General features: G+C 35.1%; 2 protein-coding genes across 2 annotated transcripts; both read left to right on the top strand.

Moving 5' to 3' along the window:
* LOC131612846 (protein BONZAI 3-like) lies at positions 1 to 4519 on the top strand. Its single transcript, XM_058884598.1, has 14 exons — positions 1 to 490; positions 589 to 636; positions 724 to 978; positions 1538 to 1717; positions 1815 to 1949; positions 2043 to 2104; positions 2230 to 2326; positions 2417 to 2531; positions 2616 to 2692; positions 2835 to 2972; positions 3309 to 3476; positions 3605 to 3718; positions 3824 to 3920; positions 4223 to 4519. Exons 1-14 carry the CDS (start codon positions 353 to 355, stop codon positions 4348 to 4350), a joined length of 1752 nt encoding a protein of 583 aa, XP_058740581.1. The 5' UTR covers positions 1 to 352; the 3' UTR covers positions 4351 to 4519.
* Positions 4520 to 12834: 8315 nt separating this feature from the next.
* Positions 12835 to 21312, top strand: LOC131612845 (protein BONZAI 3-like). Its single transcript, XM_058884596.1, has 16 exons — positions 12835 to 13035; positions 14903 to 14950; positions 15060 to 15208; positions 15309 to 15357; positions 18663 to 18719; positions 18808 to 18987; positions 19082 to 19216; positions 19351 to 19412; positions 19538 to 19634; positions 19751 to 19865; positions 19951 to 20027; positions 20116 to 20256; positions 20388 to 20555; positions 20638 to 20751; positions 20830 to 20926; positions 21167 to 21312. Exons 1-16 carry the CDS (start codon positions 12895 to 12897, stop codon positions 21259 to 21261), a joined length of 1725 nt encoding a protein of 574 aa, XP_058740579.1. The 5' UTR covers positions 12835 to 12894; the 3' UTR covers positions 21262 to 21312.
* Positions 21313 to 21875: the final 563 nt, after the last annotated feature.

Raw genomic sequence — 21875 nt, 5'->3', positions numbered from 1 at the left:
GCTTTATTTTAGGTAAATTTGCACACAGCAGTTTTTCTTTTCTTTTGGGTTTTCCTTATTTCAGTAAGTGAGAGTTGTTTCGAGGTTTATACCCACTGCTTTCTTCTCCGTCAAGTTTTACAGAGTCCTACGCACCTAATCGATATAGACTTATTCATTGTATCAGAATAATCAATTAATAGATATCGATTTTCCGAGTAATTTAAATTGGATAGAATCAACAACTGCACGCGTATTGTTCATTGACATTCGTGTGTTATTATAATCTTCAAGAATCAAAGGGATTTTGCAGTTCGTCAAAGAAAAAAACGTTATCGTCGTTAATAAGAAATCCATCAAATTAGGGTTTATAATGGGAGCGTGTTTCTCAGACATGAAAGGAGCTAAACAAGCTGTGGGAGCTCAACAATCCTCAACAAGCAATGACAATGACGCTGTTGATTTCTTCTACACCGCTCAAGGTTTTCAGCCATTGTTTACGCAACTTCAGGTACTATTCATCATCATCACTCTTATGGTCTTATCGATAGGGTTTCTGTTCATGTTGAACATGTGACACAAATTTGATTTTCTAATCTTTTGTTGCAGTTATCTCTTTCAGCATGTAACTTACTTGATCTGGACATTGCATCAAAGGTAATTTTCCTATACATAACAATGCATATGCTATGTATGGAATGTTTCTTATTTATTTACTTGTCATGTATTTTAATTTTATTTCAGAGTGATCCTATGGTTGTGGTATATGCAAAGAAAGGAGATGGAAAATTGGAAGAATTGGGACGCACGGAAGTCATAATGAATTCTCTGAATCCAGAATGGATAGAAAAAATTAATATTGCTTTTCATTTTGAGACTGTGCAACCACTTGTATTTCATGTATATGACATTGACACAACATATCATGGTGTTCCCACCAAGACACTGAAACTGAATGAACAAGATTTCCTTGGAGAGGCTACTTGCACTTTATCAGAGGTCAGTGATATATTATTATCCATCACAGTAATTCAATTTGTTATTACTCACCCATGTTTCAATCCTATCCTAAAGAATTAAGCCATTATTTTTTATTACTTCTTTCTTTCCAAAACTATAATAGACTATTGACTTATACATATTAGCCAGCTTCAATAATGTACAACTTTTTTGAGTGGCCCACTTGATGTTGTAATATGACATTTTCTTTAGTTTTTTATTGAACTAGCTTATTTTAATATTAAAAACCTTTTCATTCAAACTTTGATAAGAGAGAACTTTATGAGACATGTTTTTCATGGTTTTGAAAATTATTTTAAAACAAGTGCTTGACGAATGAAATTTCTTAGAACTGCACAGTCTTAAATGTTTCTCATTATTGAAATTTCTATGTTGGTGTAGATAAATATTGCATACATATAAAGTTACAAACACACACATGGATCTGGTCAGCTTAATTATAGCTGCTTGCTAACTCTGTAGCATGCAGCATTAAGGTTTTGGACTTTGTGTAACATTGGTATCTCTTGTGTTTGTGTGTGTGTGTGCTATGGACCAGATAGTGACCAAACCAAGCAAGAGTTTAACCTTAAAGCTTCAAAACAAAAGCGAGAACCATAGTCAAAGAAATCAAGGGGCGATTACCATTCATGCTGAGGAGACTATTGCTGCAAAGAGTGCTGTTGAGATTATATTTCATTGTTCTCACTTGGATAACAAAGACAGATTTTCTAAAAGTGTACATATATTTAATACCCTGCTACATATTTATTTATGATTTAGTTTCATTCATAGACAAGTTCTTAAAACTTGTCATCTTGTTTTTTCTTGTGTAGGATCCTTTTCTAAGAATATCAAGAGTGGTTGAAACTGGAGGTTCTGTTCCTATTTGCAAGACTGAAGTTATAGATAACAACTTAAACCCGAAATGGAAACCACTTTGTCTTAGTGTCCAGCAATTTGGAAGTAAAGTAAGCTTTCAATTTTTTTGCACAACATGTCGGATGGTACATCATTATCATATAGATTACTCTGACATTTTTTAAATTATCTTTTCCATGCAGGATAATCCATTGGTTATAGAGTGTTTTGATTTCAATAGTAGTGGCAATCATGTACTGATCGGGTAAATGTCGAATAATATTTGTTTTATTTTTGCCAAGCCTAAACTTTTTTAGGCTTTTCATTTTCTAGTTAATACTTCATACATGCAAAATAGTGACATCGAAGTTTGTTGACATTTGACAACAGTAAAATGCAGAAATCAATAGCAGATTTGGAAAAGTTATACCAAGAGAAGAAAGGTGCCAATTTTGTTATGCCATCCAAACACCATGGACAAGAGAAGGTGTTCATTGATCCATGCAGTTGAATTTGAATTACATTTTGGCTCTGATTTCTACTTAACCTCACACTTGGTATAATTTCTTCACTTTAGGTTCTCAAGGGTCAACTCTTTGTGGATCAATATTGTGAAAAGGAACAATTCAGCTTTATTGATTACATATCTAGTGGATTTGAGCTAAACTTCATGGTTGCAGTAGATTTCACTGGTAAGTTTCCATTGTTCTACTGCCTAAGGTGATTAGTACTAGTTTCATTTTTGTAGTTTGTTAAGTGCTTTGATATTTGTTCAGCTTCCAATGGAAATCCTCAACAGCCAGATTCTTTGCATTACATCAGTGGATCCGGTCAGCTAAATTCATATCAAAAGGTAAACTTGTGAAACATAATGGAATTAACCACGTTCAAGATTTAACTATGATCATATATTGTTCCGGATATTTTATCCGATAATTACCCTTACATCTTTTTATCCATTGTCTGGCCTAATGAACAAGGTAAAATTTATGTAGGCTATAATGGAAGTTGGAGAAGTTATTCAATTTTATGATTCTGATAAGCGGTTTCCTGCTTGGGGATTTGGAGGAAAGATACCCGGTGGCACCGTATCTCACTGTTTTAATCTGAATGGGAATCTAGCTAGCTCTGAGGTGAGAAATTCTGTCTGTTGCTTATAGTAGAAGATAGAAACTTGTGCCGCAAAGCAATGATTCTAGATAATTCTTGGAAAGGTGGAAAACTATTGTTAATTTTTCTTTAATAAACTCCGTTTTACCTCATTCATTGATTCTAATAATAATAACATTGATATAGAATATTGATCATATGAATGATGAGTTTGAGAATGAAGTCAATTTTTGTAGCAAATCATAATAACAATATGGCTACAAATTATGGGCACTTACCTTCTTTTCTTGCGCATTGATCGTGAACTTGATACATTCTTTAAAAAGAGATAAGATAATATAGTCTTCCTATGTGTTTAGGTGGTAGGAGTTGAAGGCATAATGGAGGCTTATGCTAGTGCTTTACACACAGTCCGCCTATCAGGACCAACTTTATTTGGTCCAGTAATCAACATGGCTGCACATATGGCTGCCGAGTCCCTTTCATCGTATAACAGCACTAAATACTTTGTATTGCTTATCATAACGGTGAGAAAGATAATAAATTGGTTTTTATCCTTTATGCTGTTTTCTCGTGCATATGTGTATGATTACTTCAGTGCATACGAATTAAATCCTTAAAACTAACTAATCAAATGTCCGTGATTTTCTCATAGGATGGAGTTGTTACAGATCTTCAAGAATCAATAAATGCTGTGGTTAATGCATCTGATCTTCCCTTGTCAATTCTTATAGTTGGTGTTGGAAACGCTGATTTCACGAGCATGGAGGTCTACTTTATATCCTTGCATGTTGTTCTTTTCTTTAGCTCGGCTCGATGCTATGCCCTGTTATCTGAGAGTATTAATAACGCAAACTTTGGTTAATTATTACAGATACTTGATGCTGATAATGGACGTCGCTTAGAAAGTTCTACTGGCCGTGTAGCTACACGAGATTTAGTGCAGTTTGTCCCCATGAGAGAAGTACACTGTAAGTACTAGTTTTTGAACTTCATATTCAAATTACTGAAGCGTTACATGTGACAGTACCAACATCCAAAGGAATTAGAAACTCAAGTTGGAGACAAAATGAATGCCAATAGTCTTTCAATCCTTAGTAATTATTTTGTTGTTTTTGTTTTATTGACACTAATCCTTGTGTCATCCAGTTTAAGGTTAAAATACAAACATAACATTTGTTACTCTTTTATATTTTATATTCTATATTGTCAACATGTCATCTAATTTTTATTCATTTTATTTAATCGAACCGTATTCTTGTGTTTTTGACAGCTGGACAAATCTCTGTTGTGCAAGCTCTTTTGGAGGAACTACCTAATCAATTTTTAACTCTCATGCGGAGTAGAGATGTGAAACCACTCACTTCCTATTTCCCTCATGTTGCATCCTCTACTCAATAGATTTTACAATTAGAGACAGCCAACCTTAGATTTGAAGTAGTACTTTTTTGTGTTGGGTGAAGACGAATTGCTTGGTCTCACACAATATATTTACTTTTTTCATTCAAATGAATTGTAAATAGAAGCATGAATCTTCAAAGATGTAGCAGTCTTGATTATAGAAGTTAGAAAGTAGTTAAAAATGATACTTCTATTTTATGTTAGTTAGCTTCTGGTTTACATTTAGTTATTTGATTCAGTTTCAAGTTGATCTTTCTTTCTCCCTATGTGTATATACCATTCATTGTTGAAATTATAAATGTTTTCTTTCAATATTATAATATGGCATTGGCTGCAAATAGTTCTACTTTTACCACTTGATATGGTAAAAAGACCTTATTCACGCGCTGGAGGTGAACCGTAATCTAATAGAAACTTCAGCTCTGGGCCGACAACAAGAGGAGGGATGATACATACAAACACTCCGATGACTATGTCTGTGACTGCGTTGCATAGGTACCGGTACGTATCCAGTACCCGATACGGGTACTGATACGAGGTACAACATTTTTAGAAAAATTAAGGTACGGGTACGTTAGTATAATGTTTTAAAAATACAATTATAAAAATAACTAAATAATTATATTATTTAAATAACGATAAAATTAAAAAATTAAAAAATAATTTGCTTAAATAAATCACACTTAAAAGTATTAATTATAAAATCATCGTTGAATATCAATATTTTCTTCTCCAATGAATGCAGCTTTTAGTTCAGGTTCATTGAAAGAAAGAGTATCAATTTCAAGAATATCAGCTCCAATCAAATAGATCCAATTCATTTCCACCAATATCCCACATTTTTGTTACTCCTTCATTATAAATCTTACTCTTTCTTGAAAGAAGACGAAGATTTGTATGAACAAAAACTAAATCCTCAGCTCTTTTTGGATTGAGCCTATTCCTTTTCAATGAGTGAATGAATCCATATGTGCTCAAATTTCTTTTCAATAGCCTATTTCTTAATTTTTCTTTCAGTTTTTTATTTATATATAGAATAAATAACTAACCTAATTTTTACAATTATGTTATCCAAAAAAATTTAAAACCGAAAAAAATAATTTTTTTTGGGTACGTGTACCAAATGTGTACCGGTTGGTGTATCAAAGCAAAATAAAAAATAAAAAAATTGGTACGGCTTCGGTGCGTACGATACGTATACCGTACGCGTACCGGTACCCGGTACCGATACTTTACCTAAAACGGAGTACCCGTGCTTCACAGGTCTGTGACTATCACAAGTGTGAAAGTTTTAGGTTAGAATTGTGTGTAACTGAGTCTGTTTAGCCATCTTCCTTTTATAGAAGGATTTTTAGGTTTTTTAATACCTAGAACCTTTTGTTTGTCCTGATTATTGATAAACCCGGTTAGGAATAAATATTCTTATACTGCCAAGAGCAAAGCTCTTACAAAGAATGGAAGTCCTTTGTCCATTGCAAGTTGTAACTAACTCTATTCCTAAAGCCCCCACCCACACTCTCCACTCCCCTCTATATAAGAAGAAACTTATTCCATCTCATACCGCCACCTCAACTTTACCCGTAACTCTCTTATTCTTTCCCTCATAGACCTTTCTTACAATAGGCCTTACCTTTCTTCAGTGATATCTATGTGCGCCAAGATCAAAATACTACAAAAGTTTGTGTAAATGACGTAATGTTAATCCTATTTTTTTAATAAAGTGAAATTAATTTAGCGAGATTTTTTTTCCTTCTTTTTCTTTCTGATGGTTTAAAAAAAACAAGTCACCCTAATTAAAAAAGAAAAACCCATAAAAATTTCTTTAACCATCTCCCTATGGGAGTCACCCCCAGCGAAAATCCCAAAATACTTCTGCTTCGGAAATGAACTTCCGAAGCGCTTTTTTTTTAAAAAAATTTCCATAATTCGGAAGTGCATCTCCGAAAACACCTCATGGGGGTGTCTTCGGAGATGAACTTCCGAAAACACCTCATGGGGGGTGAATTCGGAAGTTCATTTCCGAATTATGCAGAAACTGTGTTTTTTTTTTTATGTTTTATCTAAAACAGACTCGCCTTTAAATTAAACGTAAACGCCAAATAAAATAAGCAATAGATAAACTGAAAATACTAATATGATAAATAAACAAAAAAAAATACTAATCCGATTAAAATAATATATACAAACCGAAACAAATAAAAATAGTGTGCTAAAGATACAATCCGAAAACAAAAAATAAATAAACCCGACCACTACTGGGTGTGCCTAACCCTCTCACCCTGGGCCCTCCTCTGCCGCCTGTACCCCGCCGCACGGCCCGCATCAGTGACGATCATCTCCATCACGGCGACTGCATCTGGACCGCCCTGATGAATGACACCTCGATCCAACGCGTCCCGCCCAAGCATCTCTATCCGCTGGCAGATCGGCATGAGATCAATGGCGTGGTCATCCTCGGCCTGCTGGTTCTCCAGGATCTCCTCATGTGCTGGCCTAGGAGCGCCGGGAACGTCGGGTCCCAGCAGAGGATGGGACACCCGCTAGAACCATGTGACGTACCCCTCCTCACTGTGCCAATCCTGTGTGACCCGAGTGAGACGGTACTCCTGCGGTACCACATGATGCTGCCAGTCCTCCCATATGGCAGTGAGCTGCACTCGGGTCACTGTGTCGGGAGCAGCCTCAAAGGGTGACCTGGGTATCAGCTGCACGAATCCGAACTGACGCATGCACCGCTCAGGGAGATACCGGACCATGATGCCGGTCCCGCATGCCAACCAGCCTGAATATAGAGCAATGCCGTCAAAGTGGACAATCTGAGCGTAGTCGACGAACGGCCTCCAGGTGACGTCGTCGTGCATCGTGCGGTCCAAGTACAGACGGTATGGTCCCACTGCATCGTTCCCCCTCTGGAGAGCGTATTTGGCGGCCCTGGGCATGGCGTCCACGTACGCAGGATCGATGTGGAAGCCGTGGATGCGGGAGAAGTAGGAGATGATCCAGCTCTGAAACAGAAACACGATAATGTATTAAAAATAAATACGAAACATAAATAAATAAATACGATAATATGTTAAAATAAAACATACCGTAAGTAGTGTGCAGGATCCGACCAACTGCCTCGTCCTCTAGTTGGAGGCCTCATTCAGCTTCTGGTAGAGGTATGTCAGAGTAGCTGCCCCCCAGTTCCACTGGTGAACGGTATCCATGTCCATGAAGTAGCGGAGGTAGGTCACGTCGACGTACCTGGCACTCTTATCCACAAAGCATGCAGCGCCTACCACATGCATGTACCAGCACCGGAGAGCGCAGCCGCGGTGATAGTGTGTGAACAGCTCGTCACCCTCACCCTCAGCCTCGGAAGCCGCGTCCAGATGGTGCTCAAAATAAGTGCTCAGTGTGGTGAACCGGACATGAGGCCCAGAAGTCGTGACGCACTCAAAGTGAGCAACCTCGTGCTCCATGCCCAAATAGAGCGTCATCCACTCAATGGCCTCGACCCTCTGGATCCGGGAGTGGTGCAACAGTGGCCCCCTAATCGGCAGGTGGAGAAGACACTGCACGTCGTGCAAGGTGATCGTCATCTCCCCAACCGTCAAGTGGAAAGAGGACGTCTCCTTGTGCCAGCGCTCCACAAATGCCCCCTGCATGCCGGTGCTGATGGTGGTGTAACCCGTCATGCAGAGCACGCAAAGCCCTGAACCTCGCACATGGTCGTTAAACCACTCAGCTGCTGGTTTAAACAGACTGAAAATCTTGCAGGCATGGTTCACCATTTTCAGCGGCTCTCTCTCCTGTTACAAAAAAAACAAATAAGCGACATATATTAAATAAGCGACAAATAAACGGTTAAATTATAAAAAATGGTGACAAATAAACGGTTAAATTAAAAGAAATACCTCTCCCTCCCAGATCCGCCGAGCGACGTGATCGTGGTAGTGAATCAGCACGGAAGTATCAAAGGGCCCTCTCGGATAGCCGTCCTCCTGCTCATCATCCTCCCCGGCTGGAGGGTCAACTTCCGGTACCCCCCTCCGGCTCGTGGTAAGTCACTGCGTCGGCTAGACGCGAGCGGGCGGCGGCGCAGCTGGCGTCGACACAGGGACGGGGGCGGGGCCGGGGACGCCGTGTGCGAGTACCCGAGGACGTGGGAGAGGGTACCTCTTCATCTGGATCTAGGAGTCGGCTGGCTCGAGTATCTTCTTCCTGCCAGCGAGAGGAGGAGGAGGAGGAGCAGGAGGAGGAGGTGCCAGTGCCATACCACGAGCCGGAGGGCCCTTTGACACCTCTGTGCTGATTCACTACCACGATCACGTCGCTCGGCGGATCTGGGAGGGAGAGGTATTTTTTTTAATTTAACCGTTTAATTGTCACCATTTTTTATAGTTTAACCGTTTATTTGTCGCTTATTTAATATATGTCGCTTATTTAATATATGTCGTTTATTTGTTTTTTTTTCAACAGGAGCGAGAGTCGTTGAAAATGGTGAACCACGCTCAGAAGATATTTAGTCTGTTTAAACCAACAGCTGAGTGGTTTAACGACCATGTGCGAGGTTCAGGGCTTTGCGTGCTCTGCATGACGGGTTACACCACCATCAGCACCGGCATGCAGGGGGCATTTGTGGAGCGCTGGCACAAGGAGACGTCCTCTTTCCACATGCCGGTTGGGGAGATGACGATCACCTTGCACGACGTGCAGTGTCTTCTCCACCTGCCTATTAGGGGGCCACTGTTGCACCACTCCCGGATCCAGAGGGTCGAGGCCATTGAGTGGATGACGCTCTATTTGGGCATGGAGCACGAGGTTGCTCACTTTGAGTGCGTCACGACATCTGGGCCTCATGTCCGGTTCACCACACTGAGCACTTATTTTGAGCACCACCTGGACGCGGCTGCCGAGGCTGAGGGTGAGGGTGACGAGCTATTCACACAGTATCACCGCAGCTGCGCTCTCCGGTGCTGGTACATGCATGTGGTAGGCGCTGCTTGCTTTGTGGACAAGAGTGCAAGGTACGTCGACATGACCTACCTCTGCTATTTCATGGACCTGGATACCGTTCACCAGTGGAACTGGGGGTCAGCTACTCTGGCATATCTCTACCAGAAGCTGAATGAGGCCTCCAACTGGTGGACGAGGCAGTTGGTCGGATCCTGCACACTGCTTACGGTACGTTTTATTTTAATACATTATCGTATTTATTTATTTATTTATGTTTCGTATTTATTTTTAATACATTATCGTGTTTCTGTTTAAGAGCTGGATCATCTCCTACTTCTCCCGCATCCACGACTTTCACATTGATCATGCGTACGTGGACGCCATGCCCAGGGCCGCCAAATACGCTCTCCAGAGGGGGAACGATGCAGTGGGACCATACCGTCTGTACTTGGACCGCACGATGCATGACGACGTCACATGGAGGCCGTTCAGCGACTACGCTCAGATTGTCCCCTTTGACGGCATTGCAGTATATTCAGGCTGGTTGGCATGCGGGACCGGCATCATGGTCCGGTATCTCCCTGAGCGGTGCATGCGTCAGTTTGGATTCGTGCAGCGGATACCCAGGTCACCCTTTGAGGCAGCTCCCGACACAGTGACCCGAGTGCAGCTCACTACCATATGGGAGGACTGGCAGCTTCATGTGGTACCGCATGAGTACCGTCTCACTCGGGTCACACAGGATTGGCACAGTGAGGAGGGGTACGTCACATGGTTCTAGCGGGTGTCCCATCCTCTGCTGGGACCCGACGTTCCCGGCGCTCCTAGGCCAGCACATGAGGAGATCCTGGAGAACCAGCAGGCCGAGGATGACCACGCCATTGATCTCCTGCCGATCTGCCAGTGGATAGAGATGCTTGGGCGGGACGCGTTGGATCGAGGTGTCGTTCATCAGGGCGGTCCAGATGCAGTCACCGTGATGGAGATGATCGTCACTGATGCGGGCCGTGCAGCGGGGTACAGGCGGCAGAGGAGGGCCCAGGGTGAGAGGGTTAGGCACACCTAGTAGTGGTCGGGTTTATTTATTTTTTGTTTTCGGATTGTATCTTTAGCACACTATTTTTTATTTGTTTCGGTTTGTATATATTATTTTCATCGGATTAGTATTTTTTTTGTTTATTTATCATATTAGTATTTTCAGTTTATCTATTGCTTATTTTATTTGGTGTTTACGTTTAATTAAAATGCGAGACTGTTTTAGATAAAACATAAAAAAAAAAAACACAGTTTCTGCATAATTCGGAAATGAACTTCCGAATTCACCCCCCATGAGGTGTTTTCGGAAGTTCATCTCCGAAGACACCCCCCATGAGGTGTTTTCGGAGATGCACTTCCGAATTATGGAAATTTTTTTTAAAAAAAAAGCGCTTCGGAAGTTCATTTCCAAAGCAGGGGTATTTTGGGATTTTCGCTGGGGGTGACCCCCATAGGGAGGTGGCTAAAGAAATTTTCTTATTATATTTTGCTTTTCATTTCCCACTAAAGTGATACAAGAGGTTTATACCAAGTTTCTTACGACGGTTTGACTGGCAGTTGGTGTAAAACAACCGTTTTTTTACTTTGCGGAAGTCAAATTTATGGCATTCTTGTAAAACGACATTTTTTATTAATTATTATGGCTGTTGAAACCGCCATAATAGTACTTCTTAAACCGCCCTAATTTCCAACTTTTTGTAGTCTCCACCTATTCAACACTCTCACTGGCCAATTCTAGAGGAAGCCATTTCTTCTCAACATAGTCACTGATAGCCTTTTTGAACAATGAGACATGAAACATAGGATTCCGATAAATTTAGTTCATATGCGACCACTTTGTAGAGGCGGAAAATTTGAGATCGAAGTCATTGAATTGACTTGACTCGTTATTTCAGTGAAAGTCGCCACCGCACTTTATTGTTTCCAAGAAAAATGGGAGAAGAGCGAAATAAACCCAAAAAGAAGTTTTTAATTAAAGCAAAAGCAAAACAAAAAAAAAAAAAAAGAGATCTTAGGTACGGTCTTGATTATACAAGAGTAAGGTTTTAAGCACCCCTCATATCTGTGGTACTCCATAGAAACCTTTTTGAAAATCTGTGTTTAAAAAGATATTGTGTTCAAAAAGAAAAGGGTTTTATTTGTTTTTAAAATAAGCTCGGCAAAACATTACACCTGATCTTTCTCTTTTCAATAAATGTAATTTAATTATTAAATATAATACATTGTGATTTATATAATTTACTTTTCAGCCAAAGTGATTCAACCCTGATAAAATAATGCATTTCAGTTATTTTTACAACTAACTATTAAACTCTACAATTAATCTGACTGCACAAAATATATTCTTTACATTGTTCTAATGCAATTATTATTTACACGCTTTATTATGAGGCGGACATGCGGGCATTGCATCTTTTATAAACGCGAAAAAGTCAACAGTTATGTTTCATGTCTCTGTGTTAAGTGTATTACACCATATACTCATAATATATATATATATATATATATATATATATATATATATATATATATATATATATATATATATATATATATATCAACAATAATAAAATAAATTATAAAATTAATATTCATATATTAAGGGTGTAAAATATTTTTAATTTAATGCATGTCATGACAGAAGAATGAATTTCTTTTAAATATTATTATAAAACTATTTTACACTGTCAAGATACTATTTTTAATCTCATGCCTGTCTTTGAGGGTGTGCAAAACGAGCTACTGCACAAAGCTTCAAAATTTTCCCATTTAAATTGTGATTAGACATAGCCTCATAAAATATTTGATATTGTTAAACCTTTAAAAAAAATAGGGTCTCTATTTATTACTATGTCTAGTTAAACCTTGACTAATCTACCCATATCTCAAAAAAGTTAAGATGACCCTGTTATATTTTATTATTATTCTAATTTAGTACCATATTAATATTATGCATCTATTGCCAATAAAAAAAATGTCAAAATATATTTAAATAAGGAACAAAATGAATTAAAATGGGGGCATTGGGATGACCAAAACTGTCCATAGGAATTTCGTGGTTTACTTTTCATAATCACAGAGAAATTACTCCTAGGAACTAATATGGTATGAGACTTTTCCTTTCTCTTGTTTCCACATTTTATTTATAGACAGAGCTTTCTTTTCTTGTGCCATAAGTCATATAGTCTTCACGTGAAAGAGTCTAATAATGATGAATATATAGATATAATAATAATGGTGAATAAATACTGATTTTACAAGCACCTTCCGAGTTACTACTACAAATTTATTCTTGTTATTGAGTTTAACAAAACACCTGCTGCATCAGAAACTAATCAAGAGATTAAGTCGTTAATTTGTTATTTGGTAAAGTAAGACCGGTTTTCATGGAAAATAAAACAATTTTATCTTATTAATAATAACAATATTATTATTAAGATGAAATAAAGTAGAGTAATATATAAACCGAAAAAAGAAACAAAAGGCTTGTTGTATTTGTATCGATTGAAGAGTGAGTGAGAGTTGTATTCTATCTGAGATTGGAAAAGAAGGAAATTAGGGTTTAAAATGGGAGGTTGTTTCTCAGACGTGAAAGGAGCGAAGGAAGCAGTTGGTGGTGTTAATCAGAAAGCAACGAACAACAACAATGACGCTGTTGATTTCTTCTATACATCTCAGGGTTTTCAGCCATTGTTCACCAGAATTGAGGTTCGTTCGTTCAATTTCCCCCAATCTATCTCAGTTTACGATCTGTTTTTGGAATTTATATTCACTTTCAATTCATCGTCTCAAATTTCAATTTTACACTAATTTGATTTTATGATTTTATGTTTTCCGTTGCTAGAACTAGTAGTTGATTGATTCTATGAATGTGAAGTTTCATGGTGAATTTTATGATTTCCGTTGTTAGAACTAGTAGTTGATTGATTCTGTGAATGTGAAGTTTTTTGCTGAATGTTTGATGATCCTGATTTTGTGTGTGGGATCAGTTACTAGAGACTGATCAGTTATTATAAAGAAATTATGATTTTTAAATAAAAAAAAGTGCAATTTACGTATTTTCCATCGTGTCTTTTTCTTTTTTTATTTATTTTATTTTTAATAATAAGTTTGTTATTTTGACAAAATTAAAAAAAAATTTAAACGCTCTTAAACATTTCATTTTGTATAGGATTTAGGATAGAATATAGATGTAGCTGTAAAAAAGAGATTTTTTTTTTTGGTAAAAAGAAAAGGACAATTTTAAAGGAGCATATTGACGCAGTATCATGCAGACAAAAGATTACTTTTTATTTTTATAAAAAAAAAAAATTACCACCTGTGTTTCCAAACGTTGGAGGTGTAATATGAATAATATTGTTCATTATTATAAAATTCATTTTTTAGTGTACTAAACTCTATTATTATTATTATCATAGTAATCTACATTAGACACATTCTGCAAACATTTATAATGATATTTTAATTTAAAAAATAAAATTATCAACTATATGAATGATAGACAAAAAAAAAATTATAGACCAGATCATACTTTATTTAGTTCAATTGATTACATCCCAATTTAATTTACTAAATTAGACATTTGAACTAATACAATGATAAATGAAACATAAAATAATATTCTCTCTATTTTAAATTGAATAATTAAATTCCTCAATATTTTATTAATGAAATTTTGTACCTTTAGAGGGGAAGGGTGAAAATAGGCTGAAGGTAAATTTTGTATCATAGATTTAGGTCAGTTTTTTTTTTTTTTCTAAATAAAGAATGTTAAGTTTAAAAATTAAAAACTTATTTAGTAATTATGTTTAACTTTTTAATCTACTATGAAATAATTTTGTTTAACAAACTGACCTACATTAAATATCATATCGTACATACGAATAATTTTTTTATTGATATAATCATATTATATTTTGTGTTTTAGATTAAATTATAAATTTATCAATCTTTTGGTAATTTAAACTTGATAGTCTATATTATTATTTTTATCAGTAAGTATATTATTAAAAATCAAAATTGAAATATGGTGTCATAGTTAGATTTTCTAAAATGTCATCTTAAATATCAAATTAGAAATTTTCTTATTACAATTTACCATTATAAAGAAAAAGAAGAGAAAAAAGAAATATAATTAAAAAATTAAATTTTATGAGGCATCAGCCAAAGTGTTAAAATAGAGTTTAAACTCATTGTTATAGTTATTTGTTAGTATATTTATATATAGGTTATATTATTATTTAAAATTTGTTCGTGTGAAATAATAAAAATAAATGTATCTACAAATTAGAAAGTTTTTATACATAAAATTGCAACAACAAGTACCCAAAAAAAAAAAAGTACCCAAAAAAATTCAAACAACAACAAGAAACAATATAATCAGTATTGTTTTTAACTTCATTGAAATAGAAATTTATGAATACTTAATAATAAATTTCACACCAATAACTAACAATTTCATTTGTTTTATTCCTTTTTTCTTTAGATTTATATATTTCAAATATACAAGTATTTGTTTTTGTTGTAACCTGAACAAGTTGGAGAATTACTTATGGTCTTCTAATCTTTTCTGCAGTTATCTTTTTCAGCATCTGACTTACTTGATATGGACATTACATCAAAGGTATTTTAATTTTCATATACATAACAATGCATGATATATAGAGTCATTACTCTTCTCAAAATCCACTTTAAAAATAATTCTTTCTAACGATGTTTTTGTTTTGTTTTAGAGTGATCCTATGCTTGTTGTATATGCAAAGAAAGGAGATGGCAAATTGGAAGAATTAGGACGAACTGAAGTTATAACCAATTGTTTGAATCCAGAATGGATAGAAAAAATTAATATTGCATTTCATTTCGAGATTGTGCAACCACTTCTGTAAGCTACTCTTCATGTGTAACTTTTTTATGTATATAACATACTTCTTTCGGACTTGATTTATATATAACTCCTTCTTCCTCATTTTGCTTTCTTTTAGATTTCATGTGTATGACATTGACACAACATATCATGGCGTTTCCACTAAGGTAAGGAATCGATTGTATATTATAATATTTATAGTTATTCTCATATTATAGTAGTTTGTCTCTTAAACAGGTCCATTAAATTTAAACAAATTAACTATGATATAATATTAAAATATATTAGAGGTTTTGTTTCTGCATAAATCCTAGTTATGGTCAATTGTTTCTTTTCTTTTTATACTATAATAGTAGTTTGTTGTTCATCGCCATCCTACTTTGCAACCTTTTACACCTTCCCTATGTTTAATTTACCTTTATAGCTACAGACTTTGCAATCCTTTAGTAATGGATATTTCCCTCTAGGATTAGAGAGAATGAAGTATAGATGAGCTAAAAAATATAAAAAAGAGGAAAATGAAGGACATCCTAATGCAATTATTTGTACCAACCTTTTGCAAAATAAAGAGAATAATTCTGACACCAAGTTCAGATGATATTTGAAATTTGATGAACAGAAAGATTAAATATTATAATCTACTACAAAACTATAAAAATGTTTTGCTATGTCTATCACGGAGACACAGTTCGTTGTAAAAGTGATTCTTCCATGAGTTAGGGAAAGAACAACATAAGCATGCCGTGCATTGTAATAGTTAAGACCTAATCCTGTTAGACAAGAATTTGAATTTTCATTCAAGGTTAAACAAAGCACATTGATGTGAGATATCACAAGATACATGATATATTGGAATCCAAGCACTCAGAACTTGAAAAAATTCATATGGAAGCCAATTGTTCAAATATGATGACCAAATTTTTATCTAAAGACAAATGAGTTTTGCAAAAGAGTTAGGACTGTTGGAGTCATCCACCTAAGTCATAAGGAAGGAGATTGATGGATTTTCCTTTTTAGGAGGAGAGAAAATAATAATAATAAAAATAGTAAAAGCAATGAGTGAATACGAGAGAACTTTTAGGAATTGGATAGAAAAAGGAGGAGAAAAACTCTCCTTAAACTATAATAATTTATTTGTTACATTAATTTGTTATAAAAATCATACTTTGTTTTATTTTTAGGGATGGAGAAAAAACTTTTTGAGAAAACAAAAATAGAGTTTAACCACTATTTTGGTGAGATTATAATAGCTACTTTTTGTATTGCTATTAATTCGTAATGAAATTTTTGTTTGTTCTCTCATTATGATTATACATATAATAACAATCAAGCTTTATCCTACTAAGTGATATCCAATACCATGCTTTTATCCAATTTGTTAATCATGAGGTTTTTTTAATAGTTCCTTTTTAGGTCTTTATCTGCGTCTAATTGTTTAACTCATCTCCATTCGATCTATTCTTCTTACAATAGAATCTACATCTCTTCTCCCTACATGCCCAAACCATCTAAATTTATTTTACACCATCTTTTCTACTATAGGTCATATCTCAACACTCTCTAATATTGTCGTTTCTAATCTTATCCTGTCTAGTCCTACAACACATCCAACACAACTCCTCATCTCTATTGCACTTACTTTATTCTCGTGTTGATTTTTAATCACCCAACATTTAGTCCTGTACAACATAGCAGGTCTTATCGCTATCCGATGCAATTTTCCCTTAAGCTTGAGAGGTACTTTTGTGTCACATAAAACCCTTGAGGCTCTCCTCCATTTCATCCACCTAACTTGAAATTCGATTGTTTACATCCTCTTATTTCTCCATCATTTTGTATTATGGACCCAAGATATTTAAATCATGTGACTTGTGGGATGATATGGTCACCAACTTTTATCACTAGGTTAAAAACGCTTCTCTCTTTGCTGAACTTACATTCCATATACTTCGTCTTACTTCTGCTTAAGCGATAGTCATGCATTTCTAAGTCTGGTCTCAACCTCTAACTTAAATCCTCCTTCAACTCACTAAGTTGGATTGTATCATCTGCAAAAAGCATACTTCTTGGTGCTACCTCTTGGATGTGTTCCGTGAGTACATCCCAAATTAAGATAAAAAGGTAGGGGCTTAGAGTTAAACCTTGGTGCAATCCTATTGAAATGGGGAAATCGCACGTCTCTCCACCTTGTGTCCACACACTAGTTGATACCCCCTTCATACATATCTTGGATTGCTCGAATATAGACAATCCTAACCCGTTTCTTTTCTATGGCCTTCCTCTCTAGGCACTCTATAATTCGCCTTCCCGAAGTCAATGAAAATTAGGTGAAATCTTGTTAGTCCATCCGATAATGCTTTATCATACATCGTAATAGATAGTTCTCTTCCATGGTCGACCTCCCAGGCATAAAACCAAATTGATTCTCAGTAATTTGAGACTCTATTTTAACTTTCGTTCGATCACTCTTTTTTAAACTTCGTGGAATGACTCGTAAATTTAATTCGCCTATATTTTGCACAAATTTGTATTTCCTCTTGTTCTTAAAAAGATTATGCTCTGAATGTGTCACATTTTACAAAAATAAGTCTTATTTTACTCTTTGGAGGATAACATGAATGACTCCGACTCTAAACTTGAGTTATGTATCCTTGATCATAGTTTTCGTAAAATACTTATTTATGTTCTTTCTCTTACTCTTGTTTTTGATTTTGGTGGTCATCTATTTTGAGTCTTATTCTTAATTCAACTTTAGAATAATCTATTTATGTTCTTGGTATTTCCATTTCCTTCTGTTTTTTAGGAGTCATCAAATTCAGAATCAAAATTGGAACTAGGTATAGTGGATCAAGAAAAAATTAAACTCGACCAATCACACAAGCAAGTTAAATTATTTAAATCAGAGGTAATTATTGAAAATGATTTTTATATTGCGGATTCTCAGAATATTGATATTTGTGACAGTGATCTAAATGATTTAGCTATTACCTTGACTAAAGATAAAAGATCTTGTACCTCTAATAGATGTCGTACTTCCTAATTTGTCTCTTCCTAACATTTTTCTCTGCAATATCAAAATTTTATTGTCGTTGTTGATTCTACGAGAATTCTATCATTTGTTCAAGAGGTACTTATAGATTAAAAATTAGATCCAAATTATAAATGAGAAAATAAAAACATTTGAGAAACTAGTTTATAGATCCAAATTATGAATGAGAAAATAAAAACATTTGAGAAACTAGTTTATTTGGCAAACTTACAAGTCTTTCCATCGAGTAAAATCACAAGATGATATTAGAAAATAGTTTATTTAGCACACACTAGGTTGGATTTTGCTTATGCGATTAGTGTGGTGAGTTGGTTCATGCCTGATCCAGGAGGAAGACATTTGCAAGTTGTACATTGAGTTTTACAATATCTAAATGTCACTTTGGAGCGAGGGCTCATGTTTTACAATTGTTTTTTGTTGCAGACACTAAAACTGAAAGATCAAGATTTCATTGGAGAAGCGAGTTGCAATTTATCAGAGGTCAGTTTCAATTGATAATAACCATGTTGATTTGGCGGTACAATTTTAATATATATTATCCAATATTTCATATTCTTTTATGAAACAGATAGTGACCAAACAAAACCGGAGTTTAACCTTAAAGCTTCAAGGCAAAAGAGAGAGTATTGTTCAAAGAAATCTAGGAACAGTTACCATTCATGCTGAGGAGACCGTTGCTTCAAGGAATGTTGTTCAGATTAGCTTCCGTTGTACTCGCTTGGATAACAAAGACGTTTTTTCCAAAAGTGTACAAATTCAATACTCTGCTACATATTTATTTATGATTTAGTTTAATTCATATCAATATTTTAAAACTTTTCATCTTGTTTTTTCTTGTGTAGGATCCTTTTCTAAGGGTATCAAGATTGGTTGAAACCGGAGGTTCTATTCCTATTTGCAAGACTGAAGTCATAGACAACAACTTAAATCCAAAATGGAAACCAGTTTCTCTTAATTTCCAACAATTTGGAAGTAAAGTAAGTTTGCCATCTTTGGACACAACATATCTCATGTTAAATCATACATATCTCAATTAAATCCATTTTTAATTATTTTCTAGTGTAAGGAGATGCTAACCAAGTTTTGAAAATTTTCAACTACTTCTATGCAGGAGACTCCATTACTTATTGAGTGTTTTGACTTCAATAGGAGTGGCAGTCATTCATTTATCGGGTAATTCCGAGTTAACTATAGTTGTTTATAAGTTTTGTTGAGCCTAAACTTCTTTAGGCTTTTCAATGTCTAGTTTATATTTCATAGATGTAAAAAAATGTGACATCAAATTTTGTTGCCATCAGTAAAATGCATAAGTCGATTGCAGACCTTGAAAAGCTATTTAATGAGAGGAAAGGTGCAAATTTTCTTGTGCCATCGAAACGCCGTGGACAAGATAAGGTGCAAATTTTACGACTGTCTCTTTATTAGATTTGAACTTCATTCGTTGAAGCTTCAAAGTTTGGTTATGAAATGCTTAAAAACTCACATTTGACAGAATTATTTCATCATTATAGATTTTAAAGGGTCAACTCTTTGTGGATCACTATATTGAAAGGGAACAATTCAGCTTTATTGATTACATATCTAGTGGATTTGAACTCAACTTCATGGTTGCAATAGACTTCACTGGTATGTCTCAATTGTTTTATTTACTAAGGTGATCAGTACTAGTTTCATGTTTATAGTTTGTTAAGTGCTTCAAAAAAATTTCCAGCTTCCAATGGAAATCCTCAACAGCCAGATTCTTTGCATTACATCAATGCATCAGGTCGGCTAAACGCATACCAAAAGGTAAGATTCGTACTCGTCCACGAAATCCTGAACATTAAGATTCTTTGCTACCAATGTGTTGGTTAATGAACATAGAAAAGTTGTGCAGGCTATAATGGAGGTTGGAGAAGTTATTCAGTTCTATGATTCTGATAAGATGTTTCCTGCTTGGGGATTTGGAGGAACTGTACAAAGTGGTGCAGTATCTCACTGTTTTAACCTGAATGGAGGACCTCCAGGTAGCTCTGAGGTGAGTAACTCTAGCCGTTTTATTTTTCGATTCTTTCTCTATTATTCACTAGATAAGGTAGAAGAAAAATATACAGTTAATTCATCATGAACTTGCTAGAATATTAAGATATAATTTTTGAATGTGTTTAGGTGGCAGGAGTTGAAGGCATAATGGATGCTTATTCTAGTGCTTTACATACAGTCAGACTATCAGGACCAACTTTATTCGGCCCGGTTATCAACACGGCTGCACAGATGGCTACAGAGTCCCTTTCATCGTATAACAGCACTAAATACTATGTATTGCTTATCATAACGGTGAGAAATATACTCCCTTTGTTTCTAATTATAAGATCGTTCTGCAATACCAATAAAAAATGTTCATGATGTTCTTATATAGGACGGAATTGTTACGGATCTTCAAGAATCAATAAATGCTGTGGTTAACGCATCTGATCTTCCTCTATCGATACTTATAGTTGGCGTTGGAGGCGCTGATTTCTCCGGAATGGAGGTCTAACTACTTTTTAACTTTCTCTATAGTTAAATTTAGACTAGTTACGTGTACTTATAGGTTAATTAATTATTTCAGGTATTGGATGCTGATAGTGGACCACGTTTAAGAAGTTCTACCGGTCGTGTAGCGGCGCGAGATATAGTGCAGTTTGTCCCAATGAGAGAAGTTCAAAGTGAGTATCGGTTGCTTCTCTAGATAACTTGTCTAATATAATCTTTCAATTCCTCTGAAGCACCCACCCCTCTAAAAAATGGCATGTCTGTGTTAGTACACCGATGCTTGTGATTACATTTAATTTATTTATTTTTTCATATGATTACTGTTGTCGACGTGTCAGGGTCATGTCCGTTGTACATGTCTATGTCCGTGCTTCATAGTTCAATTCTTACGATTAAGTTTGTGTTTTTGACAGGAGGACAAATCTCTGTTGTGCAAGCTCTTTTGGAAGAACTGCCTGATCAGTTTTTAGGTTTCATGAGGAGCAGAGATATCAAACCAATCTCTTAAACATCCAAAATTCATTAGATTTTACAATTAGGTCATCAATATTTTTTCTATATTTAGATAGTTGATCCATAAAATACCTTAGATTTTAAGAGGTACTTTTTGTGTTGGATGAAGATGAAACTTCAGGTCTCTACACAATATATTTGCATTTTTTTCAAAATTAACTATAGACAAAAGGATATGAATCTCAATAGAAAGTAGTTATTGTGTTACTTTTGTTTTATCTTAGTTAGCAATTAGTTTACATTTAGTTATTTATGTTTCAAGTTGATGTACCATTCTATGTTGAAAGTAAGAATATGCTTTACTTCAATAATATTTCATATGCATTACATTTACATGATTAAGTGAACTTAGTTTGTTCTATGTAATTTTATTGTTTAAAAAATATTTTAGAGAATTTTTTAAATGATAAAAAATCATGAAATATTTTGTATAAGTTAAGTTTAAATTTTTTAAATATTATTAAAAAATATCGAAATTTCTCTCTTATTCTATATAATATGAATGTCAAATTAATTTTTATTAACCTTTTAAATTTTAAAAATTAATTTTTATATTTTTCAAAATTCTAAAATTTACTCCAAATATTTTTTAAAAATTGTAAATTAATA

This window comes from Vicia villosa, linkage group LG6, assembly GCF_029867415.1.
Source record: "Vicia villosa cultivar HV-30 ecotype Madison, WI linkage group LG6, Vvil1.0, whole genome shotgun sequence".
In the NCBI taxonomy this organism is placed as follows: Eukaryota; Viridiplantae; Streptophyta; class Magnoliopsida; order Fabales; family Fabaceae; genus Vicia; species Vicia villosa.
Note: the sequence above shows the minus strand (reverse complement) of the source record. Positions and strands in the feature narration are given on the sequence as shown.

What these genes read in the sequence shown, in the direction of transcription:
- LOC131612846 (XM_058884598.1), top strand. Translation starts at nt 353, where the DNA reads ATGGGAGCGTGTTTCTCAGACATGAAAGGAGCTAAACAAGCTGTGGGA. An exon ending in AAGACAGATTTTCTAAAAGT is followed by an intron (nt 1,718 to 1,814) that starts GTACATATATTT and finishes TTTCTTGTGTAG; the next exon opens with GATCCTTTTCTAAGAATATC. An exon ending in CCCCATGAGAGAAGTACACT is followed by an intron (nt 3,921 to 4,222) that starts GTAAGTACTAGT and finishes TGTTTTTGACAG; the next exon opens with CTGGACAAATCTCTGTTGTG.
- LOC131612845 (XM_058884596.1), top strand. Translation starts at nt 12,895, where the DNA reads ATGGGAGGTTGTTTCTCAGACGTGAAAGGAGCGAAGGAAGCAGTTGGT. An exon ending in CGAGTTGCAATTTATCAGAG is followed by an intron (nt 18,720 to 18,807) that starts GTCAGTTTCAAT and finishes TTTATGAAACAG; the next exon opens with ATAGTGACCAAACAAAACCG. An exon ending in CTGATTTCTCCGGAATGGAG is followed by an intron (nt 20,752 to 20,829) that starts GTCTAACTACTT and finishes TAATTATTTCAG; the next exon opens with GTATTGGATGCTGATAGTGG.